At 45.2% G+C, this 21,342-nt stretch overlaps 1 protein-coding gene across 1 annotated transcript in view; it reads right to left on the bottom strand.

The window, feature by feature from the left end:
- MAP3K15 (mitogen-activated protein kinase kinase kinase 15) overlaps nucleotides 1-21,342 on the bottom strand; it is a 311,475-nt gene that overhangs the window by 117,459 nt on the left and 172,674 nt on the right. The window contains exons 9-11 of the mRNA XM_082244591.1: nucleotides 5,127-5,286; nucleotides 2,795-2,945; nucleotides 1,134-1,241 (exon numbers count right to left, since the gene is read on the bottom strand). Coding sequence (XP_082100717.1) covers nucleotides 1,134-1,241; nucleotides 2,795-2,945; nucleotides 5,127-5,286 — 419 coding nt within the window. The remainder of the gene's footprint in view (nucleotides 1-1,133; nucleotides 1,242-2,794; nucleotides 2,946-5,126; nucleotides 5,287-21,342) is intronic.

The following is a 21,342-nucleotide window of genomic DNA, read 5'->3' as shown; positions in this document are numbered from 1 at the left end:
TGCTATGTGTCGTCATAACTCCCGGCCGGACGAGAGGGAATTCACTATCTATTGGGGGGTTAGCAACTGAAAGGCTGTATATCATCGTGATTGCCTCCTGACGAGATCTGAGCTAACAAGAACTTTGTGGAGTTTCTATTTATGCTCCATATGAGGAAAAACACAATAAAGTATATTTTCTGTAGTATAGTGCAGTGTAGTGATCGACCGAAATCGGTTTTTCGTTGCAGATACCGATACCGATATTTTGGCAAATGCATATCAGTATCAGCTGATATGCGCCGATATTTTCGTACATTTAAAAAAAAAAAATGTTTTTATTTTTTTTTCTTGACAGGTACTATTGTGGAGGGATCTGGGGGTCTAAAAGACCCCAAACCCCTTTGGCTGTTTTGAATGCTGTCACTTTTTTTAATCTGGCGCCAGTACGGGTTTTTGCATGGAGACCCGATCAGAGCCGAATGCAGCTTTGATCGGGTCTTCGAGGGCCGTGCAGGCTGGTTTCCCGGGTCTCCCGGTGGGACAGGAGACACGGGTGAGTCGCGGAAGGCAGTGGGAGGAAGGGGGACATCCCCTCCCGCTCCTTGCAATGACAGCCGAGTTGTCATTATAAGATAGCCGACCCTCAGGTATGGACGCCGGTACCAGGGTGATGCCTCTAGCTGCAGGCATCACTCCGGTACAAGCACTTTCCCGAAATATCGGTAACCTCCGCGGCCGATTCCGATATATCAGGGAAAGTACATATCGGTCCTCAATATATATCGGCTTTGCCGATAATCAGTCGATCCCTAGTGCAGTGTCAGGCTGGATGCTATACACTGTGATTCAGTACTGCCCTGTCCTCATCTTAAACTTTATTTTCAGTCTTGCAGTTATAGAGGCTTCTCTACTGTACTGAAATCCCTTCACACAGTGTATATTAGAAGCTATAGATCAGGGGTATTCAAACTATGGCCCTCCAGTTGTTCAAGAACTAAAATTTCCATCATGCCTAGTCATGTAAGTTTTACAAAGTCTCATGGGACATGTAGTTCTGCAACAGCTGGAGGGCCGTAATTTGAAGACACTGGGCACCAGATAGTAACTGGAAAAAAATGTAACTAATATAAAAAAACAAATCTGACTCTTACCATTTCCACAGGGGACACATGCCATAACGAAACTGTTCTCTCATCAGCCTCCTTGTTTATAGAGACATATGAGGGCTGATAAACCTTTGTAGGCTCCAAGACAAGAACCTAGAAGAATAACAAAAAGGTCAGTTATTTGTCATACAAATGTCAGGCTTTCAATAATTAAAATTGTTAATGGGTCAGTTTATCCTAAGGCCCATTTCACATGGGCTTTTACTGCCCCTTACCACCCACCTCCAAATGAACATTCTTGATATTTAAATTCAAAATCCCCCTGCACCTAAAGAAAAAAAACTGGTAAAATAAAAAAACAGAAAGCAGCAGTATTGAACGCCTACAAAATGCATTTTAAAGGGATCCTCTTCAGAAGTGCGGTAGTGACTGAAGACCGTGTGAAAGTGGCCTTAAAATAACATCTCAGTTATAAATCATGTCTGGCTACTCATTGGTTTCCCATATCTCCTGGAGACTCTGGCAGTAAGCTCCTCCTAACACAGCTCCTGGATTTGTTCCCGCTGACCTTCTCTGTCCTAACTTAGCAGTATTTCTATTCATCCTGTTACATTCTCCATACAATATAAGACAAAACTGGACCCCCCTCATAATGATGGAAAAGGTGTGTAGAACTAGGAATTCAAGTACTGTATATGGATTCTTCATCTTCACTGCTTCAGATGGTGAATTAGATATACTAGCAGATTTAAATATACTAACAAATTAAAAGCAAACTCCAGCTCACACTTTATAAGCAGTTACAGCAACATATATATATAAAATCTGATCATTGCAATCCCCCGGTTTATTCTTTCCCCCAGTATAATCCTTCCTACATAAGTCAATCTGTCCCCAGTATAATCCCCCCCCCCCCAGGTCAGTCTGTCACTAGTATAATTCCCCCTAGGTCAGTCTGTCCCCAGTATAATTCCCCTCTCCCCCCAGGTCAGTCTGTCCCCCAGTATAATCCCCCCAGGTCAGCCAGACTGACCTGGGAGCATTGTACTAGCAGACAGACAGTCTGTCCCCCAGTACAACCCCCCCCCCCCAGGTCAATCTGTCCCCCAGTATAATCCCCCCAGGTCAGTCTGTCCCCCAGCAAAATACTTCCCCCCTTGGGTCAATCTGTGCATCCGTATAATCCCCCCCCAGGTCAGTCTGTCCCCTAGTGTAATCCCCCCCTCCCCCCACTAGGTCAGTCTGACCCCAAGTAAATAAAGACTGATCATTGTAAGTACCCCTCTCAGTAGTAAATGGTTTGTCTCATCCCTCTAACTCTACATTGGCAAGGGAGCATGTTATGTTTAAAAACAACAAACTTACAGGCCCGATCACCAAGTAAAAATTAAGGAAAGAAAGCCTAAAAAAGAAAACAGAATGCAGCCATCACATCTAAGAATTGGTAGGCTGCAATACAATGAATGTTTGCTTTTGGGATTATTACAATTATTTAAACCAAACATACTGCCATAGCCAAGATTAGCCACCAACTCACGCAAAATTTGAAACACTAGGACAGAGGACATAAGATCATTATAATATACTGTATGCCACTGCCGTATAGGCTTAGTTCTAGAAAACAACCAGTTCTACCTCAGTGTTCCAAAATTACAGTTTTTATTTTATTTTATTTTATCTTTGCAGGATATTAAAAATTTCTTTACCGGAAATCTCAGTCCATTTGTAGACTCTTTTGTTGCTTCCACAATTATGTCCATCCAAAAATTCAACCTCTCTTGCCGTGGAGAATGTTCTGTGTTGAGCTTCTTGAATCGCTGTATCAGAAGCAGATTTTGTACCACGGATCTTAGGTACCTGGCGGGCAGAGTGCACACTGTCCATTTAAGACTAATGTTTTATGTACAACTTCTATCTTAATAAAATAGAATTTTTGATTTACCAGTAAAATTTGTTTTCTTTAGTGGAATACAGAGGCTTCTTTAAAGTGATTATAAAGGTAAAAAGATTTTTTTTTACAATAATGCATTCACTGTAAAGATAAGTCCAGTCAAAACCTTACTAACGCTAAACCTGCTCTTTGCCACATTCTAAGACTGTTCTATCTAACCCTGTAAAGCTAAAATCACTGTATTCACCTTTTCTACACCCGATCTGGTCTGGTCTCCAGTGACGGAAGCTGTGTGTGGGAGAGGACCGACAACGAATGAATGGGAAATTACGTCACCCATAGACTTACTATGCGGCTTCCATTGTTGAGTGCCTCTCCTGCAACCGCCTCTATGCTGATGACAACTCAGCGTGGGACCGGACCAGATCAGGTGCAGAAAAGGAAAGTACAGTGATTTTTGTTTTACAGGGTTAGAAAGAATAGTCTTAGAATGTGGCACAGAGCAGGTTGAGCATTAGTTAGGTTTTGACTGGACTTATCCTGTAAGATAAAAAAAACTTTCAAAAGTTGCTTACCCCAGTTCCCCCCCCTCCCAAATAAGTACCTGAGCCCGATCTCAATTTAGCTCTGTGCCCATCTGCAGCAACTCTTCTCCCATCTCTCTCCTGCTGCAGTCAAATCCTATGAGCAGAGAGCGGGGGCAGGGTTGAGTCACACTATGTGCGTCTATAGACACACACAGCCTGGTTAAGGATCGAGCCTGAATGTCTGCCCCCATAGCAAGCAATTTGCTATGGAACAGAGAAAAAGAGGAGTGGACAGCTGCCAGTGGGGGCCATGGGGGACCCCAGAAGAGGAGGATCTGGGTTGCTCTGTGTAAAAACATTGCACAGAGCAGTTAAGTATGCAGCAGGGACTGGCTGAATTTTGATCCATCTATGGCCATTCCTGCTTGACAAAAGTCGATCTAATTGAAAAATTGGAAATTTTTTCTCGATCAGAGGGATGCAGCCAATCGACTGCAATGCAGATAAGTGTATTCTGACAGCAGAGGAGTCCCCACTGTCAGAATACAATAGCACAGCAGGGAAGATTCCTACATCTACCCGGCTTGTGTGGATGGGGGAATCTGTTCTTATTGTTTTTCAAACCATCTATGGCCAGCCTTTATGCACATACTTTTTTTATCCAGATGTTGCTGCAATCTCAGTCGGGGTTACTTTTAGCAGCCATTTATCAATGTTGGAGTATTTTTATTTAATCATGGGCTGCAGCTCTGATCAGTGTATTCTGACAGCAAAGAAATTGGAAAAAAAAACAATGACTGATCGAAAGAAAACGATGCATCTATGGGCAGCCTAAGGATGATAAATGGCTCTTGAATCTAACTAAAGCTGCAGCAACATCTGGATAAACTAACATGTGCACTAAGGCTATCGTATTCTGAAAGCAGGGACTTCCCTACTGTCAGAATATACTGATCAGTGTTCCAGCCAATTGACAAAATTCTCAAATACTCCCGTTCAACAGAAGTCCATTGTTGGATCAATTGCTGCTGAGCGGGAACGACAGTAAATGGATCAAAATTTGGCCAGTCTCTGCTGAACCAGCCAAATTTTGATTCATCTGTGGCCAGTTTTAGGCTTTTCTCATAAAAGGTTTAAAATGGAATGCCAAAATGTAGTTATCTAAAGCCCCGTACACACGCACCGATTGTTGGCCGACCGTTCGGCAGTCTTTTGTCCGGTGCTGTCGTGTAGGTTGAAAAGTGCTAAAGACTGCACACAAATTTTGTCGGCTAACAACAACCGACTGCAGAAGTGATGCCATGTGATGGTCAACTTTCCGTGTGTTTTTTCTTTTCTGAGCATGCCCAGTCTTGCTCATCTGCTTTTTGTCGGCTGAAATCTGTACTGACTGACGAACAATCGGCCGTTCTTTGTTGGCCTACAAAAATTTTATAGCATGCACACCAGATTTTGTTCGGCCGAAAAGTCGCAGTCGGTTGTCGGAAGCATCATACTAACAAGCCGACAATCGGCCCATCGGCCGTTGGCCGAATATTTACGGCCGACAATCGGTACATGTGTACGGGCCTTGAGGGTGCATATAGTCTACAGATCAAACACATTTTTATAACTGCTTACCAGACTGGAGGTTTCAGCTTAAAAAGACGTTCAGCTGCCTGTACAGCTTTTCCGATGTCACTGGCCAGCATGCTCACATTGAAGAACTGACCTACATCCCAGTAGTTGTTCATTTTTTCCAAACTGCCCTTCCTTCCCAAAAGACTATTCAAGCGAACACCTAAAATGAAGTACACTCAATAGTTTAAATTTGTAAACTCCTAATAGAGGTGATAACATTTGAACAACTGCTGGGAATGCTTAAAACTGTGGATATATTCACAGGGGTGGCTGTACAGATTAAAGAGCAATTGCAGGCAACAAGTGAAAACAATCTCAAAAATTCACTCCCTTGTTATCTCTCACCTTGACTATTGCCAACTTACTTCTCATTGGCCTACCTCTCTACAGGCTATCCCCTCTTCAGTCTATCATGAATGCTGCTGCAAGACTTATCCTGCTCACCAACCACACAGTGTCTGCCATCTCTCTCTGCCAATCCCTACACTGGCACCTGATCGCTCAGCTAATTAAATTCAAAATAGTAACCACAACATACAAATCCATTCACAACTCTGCCCCAAGTTACATCACCAGGGATGAGTGGGATACTCCAACTGTTAACTTTTCACAATGCTGAGGGCTCTAAACTTGAGAATGCGGCAAGGCCGCTGCTTCATCTTGCCACTTGAATGAAGATGAGGTAAGTCCTTCCATTACATTTCTCTTTAGGGCACTCCCCTAGTATGCCCTTTCTCTCTGGGCTAGCTGACACCCGTCCACTGACTACACTCCGGAGTGGTCCCCTTCCTGGGCAGACCCCTGGGCAAGTTCCTTTTGTACTCACGGACATTGTTTTTCCAGATTCTGCTGTGCCCCAACTCCTGTAGTCAGCATCTCCTGGACCTCTGGGTTCAGTCTCATGCCCCTGGTACACCAGGCCGACTGCCTGTGACCACCACCAACTGCTGCAGAAGAGGAGGCAGCCACCACCCTCCTTCTGGGACCTGGTTTCCCGCCAAAGACCTCTACCTCCTGTGCCCGTGGCTTTTTATACCCTGTCCCATAATGCACCATTATTTGTGCCAACCCCTGGGACAGTACTAAAAGCCTGTGTGTCCCTGGTCAGGTTTCCTCCAGCTCCAACGTGCCTCCCCATTGGATCAGCTGGGGACACTCCCTGAGACCAGATAAATACACACTGGGCACACTGAGTAGACCTAACAATCAATCCTGCTCCCTGATAAGCGGAGTGCACATAGGTTTTACCTGCTGCTCTTCTGGTAAGCAGAGAGAGACAAAAACTACACTCTATTACCTAGCACCTGACTAGGAGGGTGCTACATAAGTTATCTGTTTAAAAAAGTGTTAATAAAACTAGGACCCTGCATTCACTACTGTATATCTGATCTCCCACAATACACAGAACATGACAATGCAATAGTTTTAGTAAATATAAACTGCTAAATATCTTTTTTCATCAGCAGTATATAGCAGTCTTGTGACTGCTATCAGTGTCTGGTTAAAGCTTGCAGGAGGAGTTTTCATTCTTCTCTGACTGTCCTGTCAGGCTGCAGGACCCCTGACCCTCTTTTTGGACAGCCCTGTGCTGATTACATGCACTCTCCCCAAAAAAAAAAAAACACACTCTTCCCTAGCCTCCGTTCTATCAGCAGATGGATTGGGGATGGTAGAAGAAGGGACAGGATCAAACAGCCTTTTTACATAATGCGGAGGATTAACCCCTTAGGTTCCACAGTGAGTATAACAAGCATGCTTTACTGAATCTACAGACTGATTTTACTGTTGTGGGTTTAGGAACACTTTAAAGTATAACTGAAGGCAACACTTTTTTTAATTTAGGAAAAGGTGGAGAGGGATTAGAACCCCTGTCAGTTTTCATGGCTCTGTGGTACCGTGAGGGAGATTCAACCTCTTTATTTGTCCTAGATACCTGAACCATTGAAAGTGAAAGAAAATTCCAAACGTTTGGTTGTTCCCAGAAAATCTGGGGAAAATCTTCCAATGGGGACACTAGTTCTGGTGATCTGGGGGTCCCCAAGGCATTCCCTTACTTTGTAGGTATTTCCCTTCACTTCCTGTTTGGTTATGGGACAGGAAGTAAAGGGAAATCTGCACAATGGGACACAGATGGCTAAAAAAAAAAAAAAAATCTGACAGGGGTTATGACCCTCACTTACTATATCCAAAATAAAAAAAAAAATGTTTTGCCTATAGATCTACTTTAAAAACTTTACCACAACTATTTGTTTTTCTTTAAGAAGAGTAAGTACATATGGTTAATAATAATGAGTAGTTACAGTGCATCCGGAAAGTATTCACAGAGCTTCATTTTTTCCAATTTTTTTTATGTTACAGCCTTATTTCAAAATTGATTATATTTATTGTTTTCCTCAAAATTATACAAACAATACCACATAATGACAACATGAAAGAAGTTTGTTTGAAATCTTTACAAATTTATGAAAAAGAAAAAAAAAATCCCATGTACATAGGTATTCACAGTCCTTTCTCTATACTTTATTGAAGACTCTTTAGCACCAATTACAGCCTCAAGTATTTTTGAGTATGATGCTACAAGCTTGGCACACCTATTTTTGGGCAGTTTCTCCCAATCTTCTTTGTAGGACCTCTCAAGCTCAATCAGGCTAAATGGGGAGCGTCTGTGTACAGCCATTTTCAGATCTCTCCAGAGATGTTAAATTGGGTTCCCATTCTGGGCTCTGGCTGGGCCACTCAAGGACATTCACAGAGTTGCCTCGTAGCCACTCCATTGTTATCTTGGCTGTGTGCTTAGGGTTGTTGTCCTGTTGGAAGATGAACCTTCGCCCCAGTCTGAGGTCCAGAGTGCTCTGGAGCAGGTTTTCATCAAGGATGTCTCTGTACATTGTTGCATTCATCTTTCCCTCAATCCTGACTAGTCTATCAGTTCCTGATGCTGAAAAACTTTCCCACATCATGATGCTGCCAACACCATGCTTCACTGTAGGGATGGTATTGGCCAGGTGATGAGCGGTGCCTGGTTTCAATCTTTGTTTCATCAGACCAGAATATTTTGTTTCTCATGGTCTGAGAGTCCTTCAGGTTCCTTTTGACAAACTCCAGGAAGGCTGTCATGTGCCTTTTACTGAGGAGTGGCTTCAGCCTGGCCACTTTACCATACAAGCCTGATTGGTGGAGTACTGCAGGGATGGTTGTTCTTCTGGAAGGTTCTCCTCTCTCCACAGAGAAATGCTGTAGCCCTGTCAGAGTGACCATCGGGTTCTTGGTCACCTCTCTGACTAAGGCCCTTCTGCCCCGATTGCTTAGTTTGGCTGGGTAGCCCGCTCTAGGAAGAGTCCTGGCGGTTTCAAACTTCTTCCATTTATGGATGATAGAGGCCACTGTGCTCACTGGGACCTTCAATGCTGCAGACATTTTTCTGTACCCTTCCCCAAATCTGTGCCTCAATACAATCCTGTCTCAGAGGTCTACAGACAGTTCCTTGAACTTCTTGGCTTGGTTTGTGCTCTGACATGCACTGTTACCCGTTGGATCTTATATGGTTTATGCCTTTCCAAATCCTGTCCAAGCAACTGAATGTACCACAGGTGGACTCCAATCAAGTTGTAGAAACATCTTAAGGATGATCAGTGGAAATAGGATGAATTTGAGCTTAATTTTGAGTGTCATGGCAAAGGCTGTGAATACTTATGTACATGTGATTTTTTTGTTTTTTATTTTTAATACATTTACATAGATTTCAAACAAATGTTTTTTACGTTGTCATTATAGGGTATTGTTTGTAGAATTTTGAGGAAAGTAATCAATTTAATCCATTTTGGAATAAGGTTGTAACTAGTGTTGAGCGAACACGGACTGTATTATTCGTGTTCGTACCGAATAATTGGATTTTTTTTACCCGAACACGGACACGGACACTTTACTGTATGTTCGGGTAAAAATCCGTGTTCGGTCGTTTTATTTCCGGGTTTTGCATGCTTTGGCGCTCTTTTCATGGCGGGCTTTCAACAGCCAATCAACAATCGTTTAACTGGTGTGCCTTAAGCCATCCCAGCCATGCCTGCAAATGTCTTAGTAGCTGTGATTGGCCGTCTGAAGCATGTGACCAAGTCTTTATAAGTTCGAGGCAGCCGCCGCAGCAGCGTCATTCTGCTGCTTAGCTAAGGGACAGAGCACACATCAATGTGCTGGCTGCTGATTAGGGAAAGATAGGCAGGAAAAAACCATTTGTGTCCGGATAGAATTGAGGGACAGGTCGGAGTGTTTAGGCAGGGCGAGTTGTAGGCATTTTAGGGATAGAGTCTGCTGAATTATAGGGTCAGTGTCTTCTACAAACTACAATCGATATTGCTGTGTGGGGGGTGGGGTGAATCTGCACTCAATCCTGATCTACGATCTCTTCTCAATCCTGTTAGGGACAGAGTCTGCTGAATTTTAGGGAAACTGTGTTCTACAAACTACAATCGATATTGCTGTGTGGTGTGGGATTGGAGATAGGCAGGTGTCAGTGATCCACATCCATTTTTCTGTGTGTGAGCTGCAGTGAACACAATCTTTTTGGGCTGCAGTGAACACAATCTTTTTGGGCTGCAGTGAACACAATCTTTTTGGGCTGCAGTGAACACAATCTTTTTGGGCTGCAGTGAACACAATCGTTTTGGGGTGCAGTGAACAAAATCTTTTTGGGGTGCAGTGAACACAATCCTTTTTGGTGTGCAGTGAACACAATCTTTGTGGGGTGCAGTGAACAAAATCCTTTGTGGGGTGCAGTGAACACAATCTTTTTGGGGTGCAGTGAACAAAATCCTTTTTGGGGTGCAGTGAACAACATCCTTTTTGGGGTGCAGTGAACACAATCTTTTTGGGGTGCAGTGAACAAAATCCTTTGTGGGGTGCAGTGAACACAATCTTTTTGGGGTGCAGTGAACACAATCTTTTTGGGGTGGAGTGAACAACATCCTTTTTGGGGTGCAGTGAACAAAATCCTTTTTGGGGTGCAGTGAACAAAATCATTTTTGGGGTGCAGTGAACACAATCTTTTTGGGGTGCAGTGAACACAATCTTTGTGGGGTGCAGTGAACACAATCTTTTTGGGGTGGAGTGAACAACATCCTTTTTGGGGTGCAGTGAACAACATCCTTTTTGGGGTGCAGTGAACACAATCTTTTTGGGGTGCAGTGAACACAATCTTTGTGGGGTACAGTGAACAGAATCTTTGTGGGGTGCAGTGAACACAATCTTTGGGGGGTACAGTGAACACAATCTTTTTGGGGTGCAGTGAACACAATCTTTGTGGGGTGCAGTGAACACAATCTTTTTGGGGTGGAGTGAACAAAATCATTTTTGGGGTGCAGTGAACAACATCCTTTTTGGGGTGCAGTGATCATAATCCTTTTTGGGGTGCAGTGAACACAATCTTTTTGGGGTGCAGTGAACAAAATCCTTTGTGGGGTGCAGTGAACAGAATCTTTGTGGGGTGCAGTGAACACAATCTTTGGGGGGGTACAGTGAACACAATCTTTTGGGGTGCAGTGAACACAATCTTTGTGGGGTACAGTGAACAGAATCTTTGTGGGGTGCAGTGAACACAATCTTTGGGGGGTACAGTGAACACAATCTTTTTGGGGTGCAGTGAACACAATCTTTGGGGGGTACAGTGAACACAATCTTTTTGGGGTGCAGTGAACACAATCTTTGTGGGGTGCAGTGAACACAATCTTTGGGGGGGTACAGTGAACACAATCTTTTTGGGGTGCAGTGAACAACATCCTTTTAGGGTGCAGTGAACACAATCTTTGTGGGGTGCAGTGAACAACATCCTTTTAGGGTGCAGTGAACACAATCTTTGTGGGGTACAGTGAACAGAATCTTTGTGGGGTGCAGTGAACACAATCTTTGGGGGGTACAGTGAACACAATCTTTGTGAGGTGCAGTGAACACAATCTTTGTGGGGTGCAGTGAACACAATCATTGTGGGGTGCAGTGAACTCAATCTTTGTGGGGTACAGTGAACACAATCTCATACTTCTGAAGATTTGAGGGTGCTGCCTGTTCCATACTCCCCCTACTCCTCATCTAGCCTTTTAGGGGTACAAACAATAGTAATTGGGGCCTAGTGTGGTTGTGTACGTGTGATATACATACACTTTTTTTGGATCATATTTTCTATTCCGCTATTTAATCAAAAACCTTTGGGGATCAGTTAAATTGGGGGATAGTCTGTGTTGGTACGTGTGAGAGAGATCCACCTTTCCAAGTTGTTGGGGTTCATCTCATACTTCTGAAGGTTTGAGGGTGCTGCCTGTTCCATACCCCCCCTACTCCTCATCTAGCCTTTTAGGGGTACAAACAATAGTAATTGGGGCCTAGTGTGGTTGTGTACGTGTGATATACATACACTTTTTTTGGATCATATTTTCTATTCCGCTATTTAATCAAAAACCTTTGGGGATCAGTTAAATTGGGGGATAGTCTGTGTTGGTACGTGTGAGAGAGATCCACCTTTCCAAGTTGTTGGGGTTCATCTCATACTTCTGAAGGTTTGAGGGTGCTGCCTGTTCCATACTCCCCCTACTCCTCATCTAGCCTTTTAGGGGTACAAACAATAGTAATTGGGGCCTAGTGTGGTTGTGTACGTGTGATATACATACACTTTTTTTGGATCATATTTTCTATTCCGCTATTTAATCAAAAACCTTTGGGGATCAGTTAAATTGGGGGATAGTCTGTGTTGGTACGTGTGAGAGAGATCCACCTTTCCAAGTTGTTGGGGTTCATCTCATACTTCTGAAGGTTTGAGGGTGCTGCCTGTTCCATACTCCCCCTACTCCTCATCTAGCCTTTTAGGGGTACAAACAATAGTAATTGGGGCCCAGTGTGGTTGTGTACGTGTGATATACATACACTTTTTTTGGATCATATTTTCTATTCCGCTATTTAATCAAAAACCTTTGGGGATCAGTTAAATTGGGGGATAGTCTGTGTTGGTACGTGTGAGAGAGATCCACCTTTCCAAGTTGTTGGGGTTCATCTCATACTTCTGAAGGTTTGAGGGTGCTGCCTGTTCCATACTCCCCCTACTCCTCATCTAGCCTTTTAGGGGTACAAACAATAGTAATTGGGGCCCAGTGTGGTTGTGTACGTGTGATATACATACACTTTTTTTGGATCATATTTTCTATTCCGCTATTTAATCAAAAACCTTTGGGGATCAGTTAAATTGGGGGATAGTCTGTGTTGGTACGTGTGAGAGAGATCCACCTTTCCAAGTTGTTGGGGTTCATCTCATACTTCTGAAGGTTTGAGGGTGCTGCCTGTTCCATACCCCCCCTACTCCTCATCTAGCCTTTTAGGGGTACAAACAATAGTAATTGGGGCCTAGTGTGGTTGTGTACGTGTGATATACATACACTTTTTTTGGATCATATTTTCTATTCCGCTATTTAATCAAAAACCTTTGGGGATCAGTTAAATTGGGGGATAGTCTGTGTTGGTACGTGTGAGAGAGATCCACCTTTCCAAGTTGTTGGGGTTCATCTCATACTTCTGAAGGTTTGAGGGTGCTGCCTGTTCCATACTCCCCCTACTCCTCATCTAGCCTTTTAGGGGTACAAACAATAGTAATTGGGGCCCAGTGTGGTTGTGTACGTGTGATATACATACACTTTTTTTGGATCATATTTTCTATTCCGCTATTTAATCAAAAACCTTTGGGGATCAGTTAAATTGGGGGATAGTCTGTGTTGGTACGTGTGAGAGAGATCCACCTTTCCAAGTTGTTGGGGTTCATCTCATACTTCTGAAGGTTTGAGGGTGCTGCCTGTTCCATACCCCCCCTACTCCTCATCTAGCCTTTTAGGGGTACAAACAATAGTAATTGGGGCCTAGTGTGGTTGTGTACGTGTGATATACATACACTTTTTTTGGATCATATTTTCTATTCCGCTATTTAATCAAAAACCTTTGGGGATCAGTTAAATTGGGGGATAGTCTGTGTTGGTACGTGTGAGAGAGATCCACCTTTCCAAGTTGTTGGGGTTCATCTCATACTTCTGAAGGTTTGAGGGTGCTGCCTGTTCCATACCCCCCCTACTCCTCATCTAGCCTTTTAGGGGTACAAACAATAGTAATTGGGGCCTAGTGTGGTTGTGTACGTGTGATATACATACACTTTTTTTGGATCATATTTTCTATTCCGCTATTTAATCAAAAACCTTTGGGGATCAGTTAAATTGGGGGATAGTCTGTGTTGGTACGTGTGAGAGAGATCCACCTTTCCAAGTTTTTGGGGTTCATCTCATACTTCTGAAGATTTGAGGGTGCTGCCTGTTCCATACCCCCCCTACTCCTCATCTAGCCTTTTAGGGGTACAAACAATAGTAATTGGGGCCTAGTGTGGTTGTGTACGTGTGATATACATACACTTTTTTTGGATCATATTTTCTATTCCGCTATTTAATCAAAAACCTTTGGGGATCAGTTAAATTGGGGGATAGTCTGTGTTGGTACGTGTGAGAGAGATCCACCTTTCCAAGTTGTTGGGGTTCATCTCATACTTCTGAAGGTTTGAGGGTGCTGCCTGTTCCATACCCCTCCTACTCCTCATCTAGCCTTTTAGGGGTACAAACAATAGTAATTGGGGCCTAGTGTGGTTGTGTACGTGTGATATACATACACTTTTTTTGGATCATATTTTCTATTCCGCTATTTAATCAAAAACCTTTGGGGATCAGTTAAATTGGGGGATAGTCTGTGTTGGTACGTGTGAGAGAGATCCACCTTTCCAAGTTGTTGGGGTTCATCTCATACTTCTGAAGGTTTGAGGGTGCTGCCTGTTCCATACTCCCCCTACTCCTCATCTAGCCTTTTAGGGGTACAAACAATAGTAATTGGGGCCTAGTGTGGTTGTGTACGTGTGATATACATACACTTTTTTTGGATCATATTTTCTATTCCGCTATTTAATCAAAAACCTTTGGGGATCAGTTAAATTGGGGGATAGTCTGTGTTGGTACGTGTGAGAGAGATCCACCTTTCCAAGTTGTTGGGGTTCATCTCATACTTCTGAAGGTTTGAGGGTGCTGCCTGTTCCATACCCCCCCTACTCCTCATCTAGCCTTTTAGGGGTACAAACAATAGTAATTGGGGCCTAGTGTGGTTGTGTACGTGTGATATACATACACTTTTTTTGGATCATATTTTCTATTCCGCTATTTAATCAAAAACCTTTGGGGATCAGTTAAATTGGGGGATAGTCTGTGTTGGTACGTGTGAGAGAGATCCACCTTTCCAAGTTGTTGGGGTTCATCTCATACTTCTGAAGGTTTGAGGGTGCTGCCTGTTCCATACTCCCCCTACTCCTAGCCTTTTAGGGGTACAAACAATAGTAATTGGGGCCTAGTGTGGTTGTGTACGTGTGATATACATACACTTTTTTTGGATCATATTTTCTATTCCGCTATTTAATCAAAAACCTTTGGGGATCAGTTAAATTGGGGGATAGTCTGTGTTGGTACGTGTGAGAGAGATCCACCTTTCCAAGTTGTTGGGGTTCATCTCATACTTCTGAAGGTTTGAGGGTGCTGCCTGTTCCATACCCCCCCTACTCCTCATCTAGCCTTTTAGGGGTACAAACAATAGTAATTGGGGCCTAGTGTGGTTGTGTACGTGTGATATACATACACTTTTTTTGGATCATATTTTCTATTCCGCTATTTAATCAAAAACCTTTGGGGATCAGTTAAATTGGGGGATAGTCTGTGTTGGTACGTGTGAGAGAGATCCACCTTTCCAAGTTGTTGGGGTTCATCTCATACTTCTGAAGGTTTGAGGGTGCTGCCTGTTCCATACTCCCCCTACTCCTCATCTAGCCTTTTAGGGGTACAAACAATAGTAATTGGGGCCCAGTGTGGTTGTGTACGTGTGATATACATACACTTTTTTTGGATCATATTTTCTATTCCGCTATTTAATCAAAAACCTTTGGGGATCAGTTAAATTGGGGGATAGTCTGTGTTGGTACGTGTGAGAGAGATCCACCTTTCCAAGTTGTTGGGGTTCATCTCATACTTCTGAAGGTTTGAGGGTGCTGCCTGTTCCATACCCCCCCTACTCCTCATCTAGCCTTTTAGGGGTACAAACAATAGTAATTGGGGCCTAGTGTGGTTGTGTACGTGTGATATACATACACTTTTTTTGGATCATATTTTCTATTCCGCTATTTAATCAAAAACCTTTGGGGATCAGTTAAATTGGGGGATAGTCTGTGTTGGTACGTGTGAGAGAGATCCACCTTTCCAAGTTGTTGGGGTTCATCTCATACTTCTGAAGGTTTGAGGGTGCTGCCTGTTCCATACCCCCCCTACTCCTCATCTAGCCTTTTAGGGGTACAAACAATAGTAATTGGGGCCTAGTGTGGTTGTGTACGTGTGATATACATACACTTTTTTTGGATCATATTTTCTATTCCGCTATTTAATCAAAAACCTTTGGGGATCAGTTAAATTGGGGGATAGTCTGTGTTGGTACGTGTGAGAGAGATCCACCTTTCCAAGTTTTTGGGGTTCATCTCATACTTCTGAAGGTTTGAGGGTGCTGCCTGTTCCATACCCCCCCTACTCCTCATCTAGCCTTTTAGGGGTACAAACAATAGTAATTGGGGCCTAGTGTGGTTGTGTACGTGTGATATACATACACTTTTTTTGGATCATATTTTCTATTCCGCTATTTAATCAAAAACCTTTGGGGATCAGTTAAATTGGGGGATAGTCTGTGTTGGTACGTGTGAGAGAGATCCACCTTTCCAAGTTGTTGGGGTTCATCTCATACTTCTGAAGGTTTGAGGGTGCTGCCTGTTCCATACCCCCCCTACTCCTCATCTAGCCTTTTAGGGGTACAAACAATAGTAATTGGGGCCTAGTGTGGTTGTGTACGTGTGATATACATACACTTTTTTTGGATCATATTTTCTATTCCGCTATTTAATCAAAAACCTTTGGGGATCAGTTAAATTGGGGGATAGTCTGTGTTGGTACGTGTGAGAGAGATCCACCTTTCCAAGTTGTTGGGGTTCATCTCATACTTCTGAAGGTTTGAGGGTGCTGCCTGTTCCATACTCCCCCTACTCCTCATCTAGCCTTTTAGGGGTACAAACAATAGTAATTGGGGCCTAGTGTGGTTGTGTACGTGTGATATACATACACTTTTTTTGGATCATATTTTCTATTCCGCTATTTAATCAAAAACCTTTGGGGATCAGTTAAATTGGGGGATAGTCTGTGTTGGTACGTGTGAGAGAGATCCACCTTTCCAAGTTGTTGGGGTTCATCTCATACTTCTGAAGGTTTGAGGGTGCTGCCTGTTCCATACCCCCCCTACTCCTCATCTAGCCTTTTAGGGGTACAAACAATAGTAATTGGGGCCTAGTGTGGTTGTGTACGTGTGATATACATACACTTTTTTTGGATCATATTTTCTATTCCGCTATTTAATCAAAAACCTTTGGGGATCAGTTAAATTGGGGGATAGTCTGTGTTGGTACGTGTGAGAGAGATCCACCTTTCCAAGTTTTTGGGGTTCATCTCATACTTCTGAAGATTTGAGGGTGCTGCCTGTTCCATACTCCTCCTCCTACTGCTCAACCATCCTTTTAGGGGTACAAACAATAGTAGTTGGGGCCTAGTGTGGTGGTGTACGTGCGAGATACATACACTTTCTTTTTGATCATATTTTCTATTCCGCTATTCAATTAAAACCTTTGGGGATCAATTCAATTGCGAGATAGTCTGTGTCGGTACGTGTGAGATCCACCTTTCCAAGTTGTTGGGGTTCATCTCATACTTCTGAAGATTTGAGGGTGCTGCCTGTTCCATACTCCTGCTCCTACTGCTCAACCATCCTTTTAGGGGTACAAACAATAGTAATTGGGGCCTAGTGTGGTTGTGTACGTGCGAGATACATACACTTTTTTTGATCATATTTCCTATTCCGCTATTCAATAAAAACCTTTGAGGATCAATTGAATTGCGGGATAGTCTGTGTCGGTACGTGTGAGATCCACCTTTCCAAGTTTTTGGGGTTCATCTCATACTTCTGAAGATTTGAGGGTGCTGCCTGTTCCATACTCCTCCTCCTACTCCTCATCCATCCTTTTAGGGGTACAAACAATAGTAATTGGGGCCTAGTGTGGTTGTGTACGTGCGAGATACATACACTTTTTTTGATCATATTTCCTATTCCGCTATTCAATAAAAACCTTTGAGGATCAATTGAATTGCGGGATAGTCTGTGTCGGTACGTGTGAGATCCACCTTTCCAAGTTTTTGGGGTTCATCTCATACTTCTGAAGATTTGAGGGTGCTGTCTGTTCCATACTCCTCCTACTCCTCATCCATCCTTTTAGGGGTAGAAACAATAGTAATTGGGGCCTAGTGTGGTTTTGTACGTGCGAGATACATACACTTTTTTGGATCATATTTCCTATTCCGCTATTCAATAAAAACCTTTCTAGGGCAAGATCTTAAATTACAGAAATATGAGGAGACCGTCAAATAAGGGCCGTGGCCTGGGTCGTGGTGCTGCTGGTAGAGCTCCTGTTGCAAGGAGAGGACGTGGTCGATCTGTGCCAGCTACACGCACAAGTGAAACACCTTCCTCAAGTGTGAGTAGGCGACAGAACCTGCATCAGTATTTGGTAGGGCATCAAACGCCCCTAGAAGTGATGAGGCCAGAACAAGTTGAGGCGATAGTAGATTGGTTTGCTGCTGACAGTGCCTCCAGTTCCTTCACATTGTCTCCCACCCAGTCTACTGCAGAAAGGTCAGAGTTGGCACCTGCAGCCAATGTCCAACCGTCTTTCACCTCACCCCCTTGCAAATCAGGCCAGCAGTCTGAGCCCCAAGCCATACAGCAGTCTCTTATTCTTTTTGAGGACTCTGTCAGCAGGGTTTCCCAGGGCCATCCACCTAGCCCTGCCCCAGAAGTGGAAGAGATTGAGTGCAGCGATGCCCAACCACTTATTTCTCAAGATGAGTACATGCAAGGATCATCGCAGCACGTCTCCGATGATGACGAAACGCAGGTGCCAACTGCTGCGGCGTTCAGCATTGTGGAGACCGACAAGGAGGGCAGGGGTGAAGACTGGGTGGAAGATGATGTGGAGGACGATGAGGTCCTCGACCCCACATGGAATGAACGTCATGCAGGTGACCTGAGTAGTTTGGAGGAAGAGGCGGTGGTCGCACAGAGCCACCAGCACAGCAGAAGAGGGAGCAGGGTGCAGAAGCGGAGCGGCCGTGCCCTAGACACTACGCCCGCTACTGCCCAACGCAGCAAGGGAACGAGCGCACCAAAGTCAGCTCAAAGGAGTTCTCTAGCATGGAAGTTCTTTAGAAAATGTGCTGATGACAGGACACGAGTGGTTTGCACCCTGTGCAATCAGAGCTTGAAGCGAGGCATAAACCTTCTCAACCTGAGCACAACCTGCATGATCAGGCATCTAAGTGCAAAGCACGAGCTGCAGTGGAGTACACACCTTCAAAACCAAGAAACGTCTCTGGCTCATCCTGCTTCCTCTTCTGCTGCAGTCTCGGCCGCTCCAGCCACATCTGTAGTGATACCGGCACCTGCCACCCCGCAAACAGACGATCTGTCAGCAACACCACCACCTGGGTCACCAACAACCATCTCCACAATGTCCCGTGGAAGCGTTCAGCTTTCCATCTCCCAAACACTTGAGAGGAAGAGGAAGTACCCCCCTACCCACCCGCGATCCCTGGCCCTGAATGCCAGCATTTCAAAATTATTGGCCTTTGAAATGCTGTCATTCCGTCTGGTGGAGACGCACAGTTTTAAAAACCTTATGTCGGTGGCTGTCCCACAGTACGTCGTGCCCAGCCGCCACTACTTTTCCAGGCAAGCCATCCCTTCCCTGCACAACCAAGTGGGGGAAAATATCAGGTGTGCACTGCGCAACGCCATCTGTGCCAAGGTCCACCTAACTACGGATACGTGGACCAGTAAGCACGGTCAGGGGCGTTATATCTCCCTAACGGCACACTGGGTAAATGCAGTGGCGGATGGGCCTGAGGCGGATAGCAATTTGGCGCATGTCCTTCCACCACCGAGGATTGCAGGGCGCTTCAGTTTGCCTCCTGTTCCTAACTCCTCCTACTCCGCTTCCTCACCCTCTACCGCCTCCTCATCCGGACAGCGTAACACCTTCACCACCAACTTCAGCACGGCCAGGGGTAAACGACAGCAGGCAGTTTTACAACTTGCCTGTTTGGGGGACAAACCACACACCGCGCAGGAGTTGTGGAGGAGCATGGAACAGCAGACAAATGAGTGGTTGCTGCCAGCGAGCCTCAAGCCCGGCCTGGTGGTGTGCGATAACGGGCGAAATCTCATAGCAGCTCTGGGCCTAGCCGGTTTGACGCACATCCCTTGCCTGGCGCATGTGCTGAATTTGGTGGTGCAGAGGTTCCTTAAAAACTACCCCGATATGTCAGAGCTGCTGCAGAAAGTGCGGGCCGTTTTGTGCGCACTTTCGGCGTTCTCACCCTGCTGCTGCTCGCCTGGCAGCGCTGCAGCGTAACTTCGGCCTTCCCGCTCACCGCCTCATATGTGACGTGCCCACAAGGTGGAACTCCACCTTGCACATGCTGGAAAGACTGTGCGAGCAGCAGCAGGCCATAGTGGAGTTTCAGCTGCAGCACGCACGCGTGAGTCGCTCTGCGGAACAGCACCACTTCACCACCAATAACTGGGCCTCCATGCGAGACCTGTGTGCCTTGTTGCGCTGTTTTGAGTACTCCACCAACATGGCCAGTGGCAATGACGCCGTTCTCAGCTTAACTATCCCACTTCTATGCCTCCTTGAAAAAACAATTCGGGCGATGATGGAAGAGGATGTGGCACAGGATGAGGAGGAGGAGGAGGATGAAGAGGTAACATTTCCAAGGCTTTCAGGGCAGTCATTCGCAAGGGGCTCCGAGGGTGGGTTCCTGCACACGCAAACGCCAGGGACGCAATTGTCCAGCAGGGGCACAGTTTTGGAGGATGAGGAGGATGAGGAGGAGGAGGAGCTGGAGGAGGAGATGGAACCATGTTCACAGCAGGGTGGCACCCAGGCCAGCTCATGGCCATCACTGGTGCGTGGCTGGGGGGATACAGAGGACACGGACGATACACCTCCCACAGAGGACAGCCTTTCGTTGCCTCTGGGCAGCCTGGCACACATGAGCGATTACATGCTGCAGTGTCTCCACAACGACCGCCGAGTTGCCCACATTCTAACTTGTGCTGATTACTGGGTGGCCACGCTGCTGGATCCCCGTTACAAGGACAACGTACCGTCCTTAATTCACTCACTGGAGCGCGATCGCAAGATGCGCGAGTACAAGCGCACGCTGGTAGACGCCATGCTGCTGGCATTCCCATCTGACAGCGGGGCCACAGTGGAAGCACAAGGCAGAGGAGGAGGAGGAGGAGGTCGCCAACGCAACCAGGGCACCGCCAGCACCTCAGAAGGCAGGGTTAGCATGGCCGAAATGTGGAAAAGCTTTGTCAGCACGCCACAACAAACAGCAGCACCAGCAGCTCAGATGGAACGTCTTAGCAGGAGGCAGCATTTTACCAACATGGTGGAGCAGTATGTGTGCACACGCCTACATGTAGTGAATGACGGGTCTGCCCCCTTCAACTTCTGGGTCTCCAAATTGGGCACATGGCCTGAGCTTGCCCTTTACGCCTTGGAGGTGCTGGCGTGCCCTGCAGCCAGTGTATTATCTGAACGGGTATTTAGCACGGCTGGGGGCGTTATAACAGACAAGCGCAGCCGCCTGTCCAGAGACAATGTGGACAAGCTCACGTTCATTAAAATGAACCAGGCATGGATCCCACGGGACTTTTCCGTACCTTATGCAGAATAGCAATGGATACCGACCTTACCCACCCATTGTTCCATTTTTGCTCTTTCTCACTCTTTTGGGGTGTACCCTCATTTAAAATTTTTGAAAAGAAGCAGTGTTGGCTACCTCGTCCTCCTCCTCAGGGCCAGATTAATGTAGGGGCTATTGGAGCTGCAGCTCCAGGCCCCTACCTTTTATATAGGCCCCGGGTTGGCCATATTCACTGTTACCGCTCTTCTGTCACTTGTAAACACAGAAGTCTGGCTTCTATGCTCGCTTCCCCAGGCAGCACCCTCAGAACCTCC

Source organism: Pelophylax lessonae (assembly GCF_965119305.1).
Source record: "Pelophylax lessonae genome assembly, chromosome: 2".
Taxonomy (NCBI): domain Eukaryota; kingdom Metazoa; phylum Chordata; class Amphibia; order Anura; family Ranidae; genus Pelophylax; species Pelophylax lessonae.
This window is presented reverse-complemented; position numbering and strand designations above follow the sequence as displayed.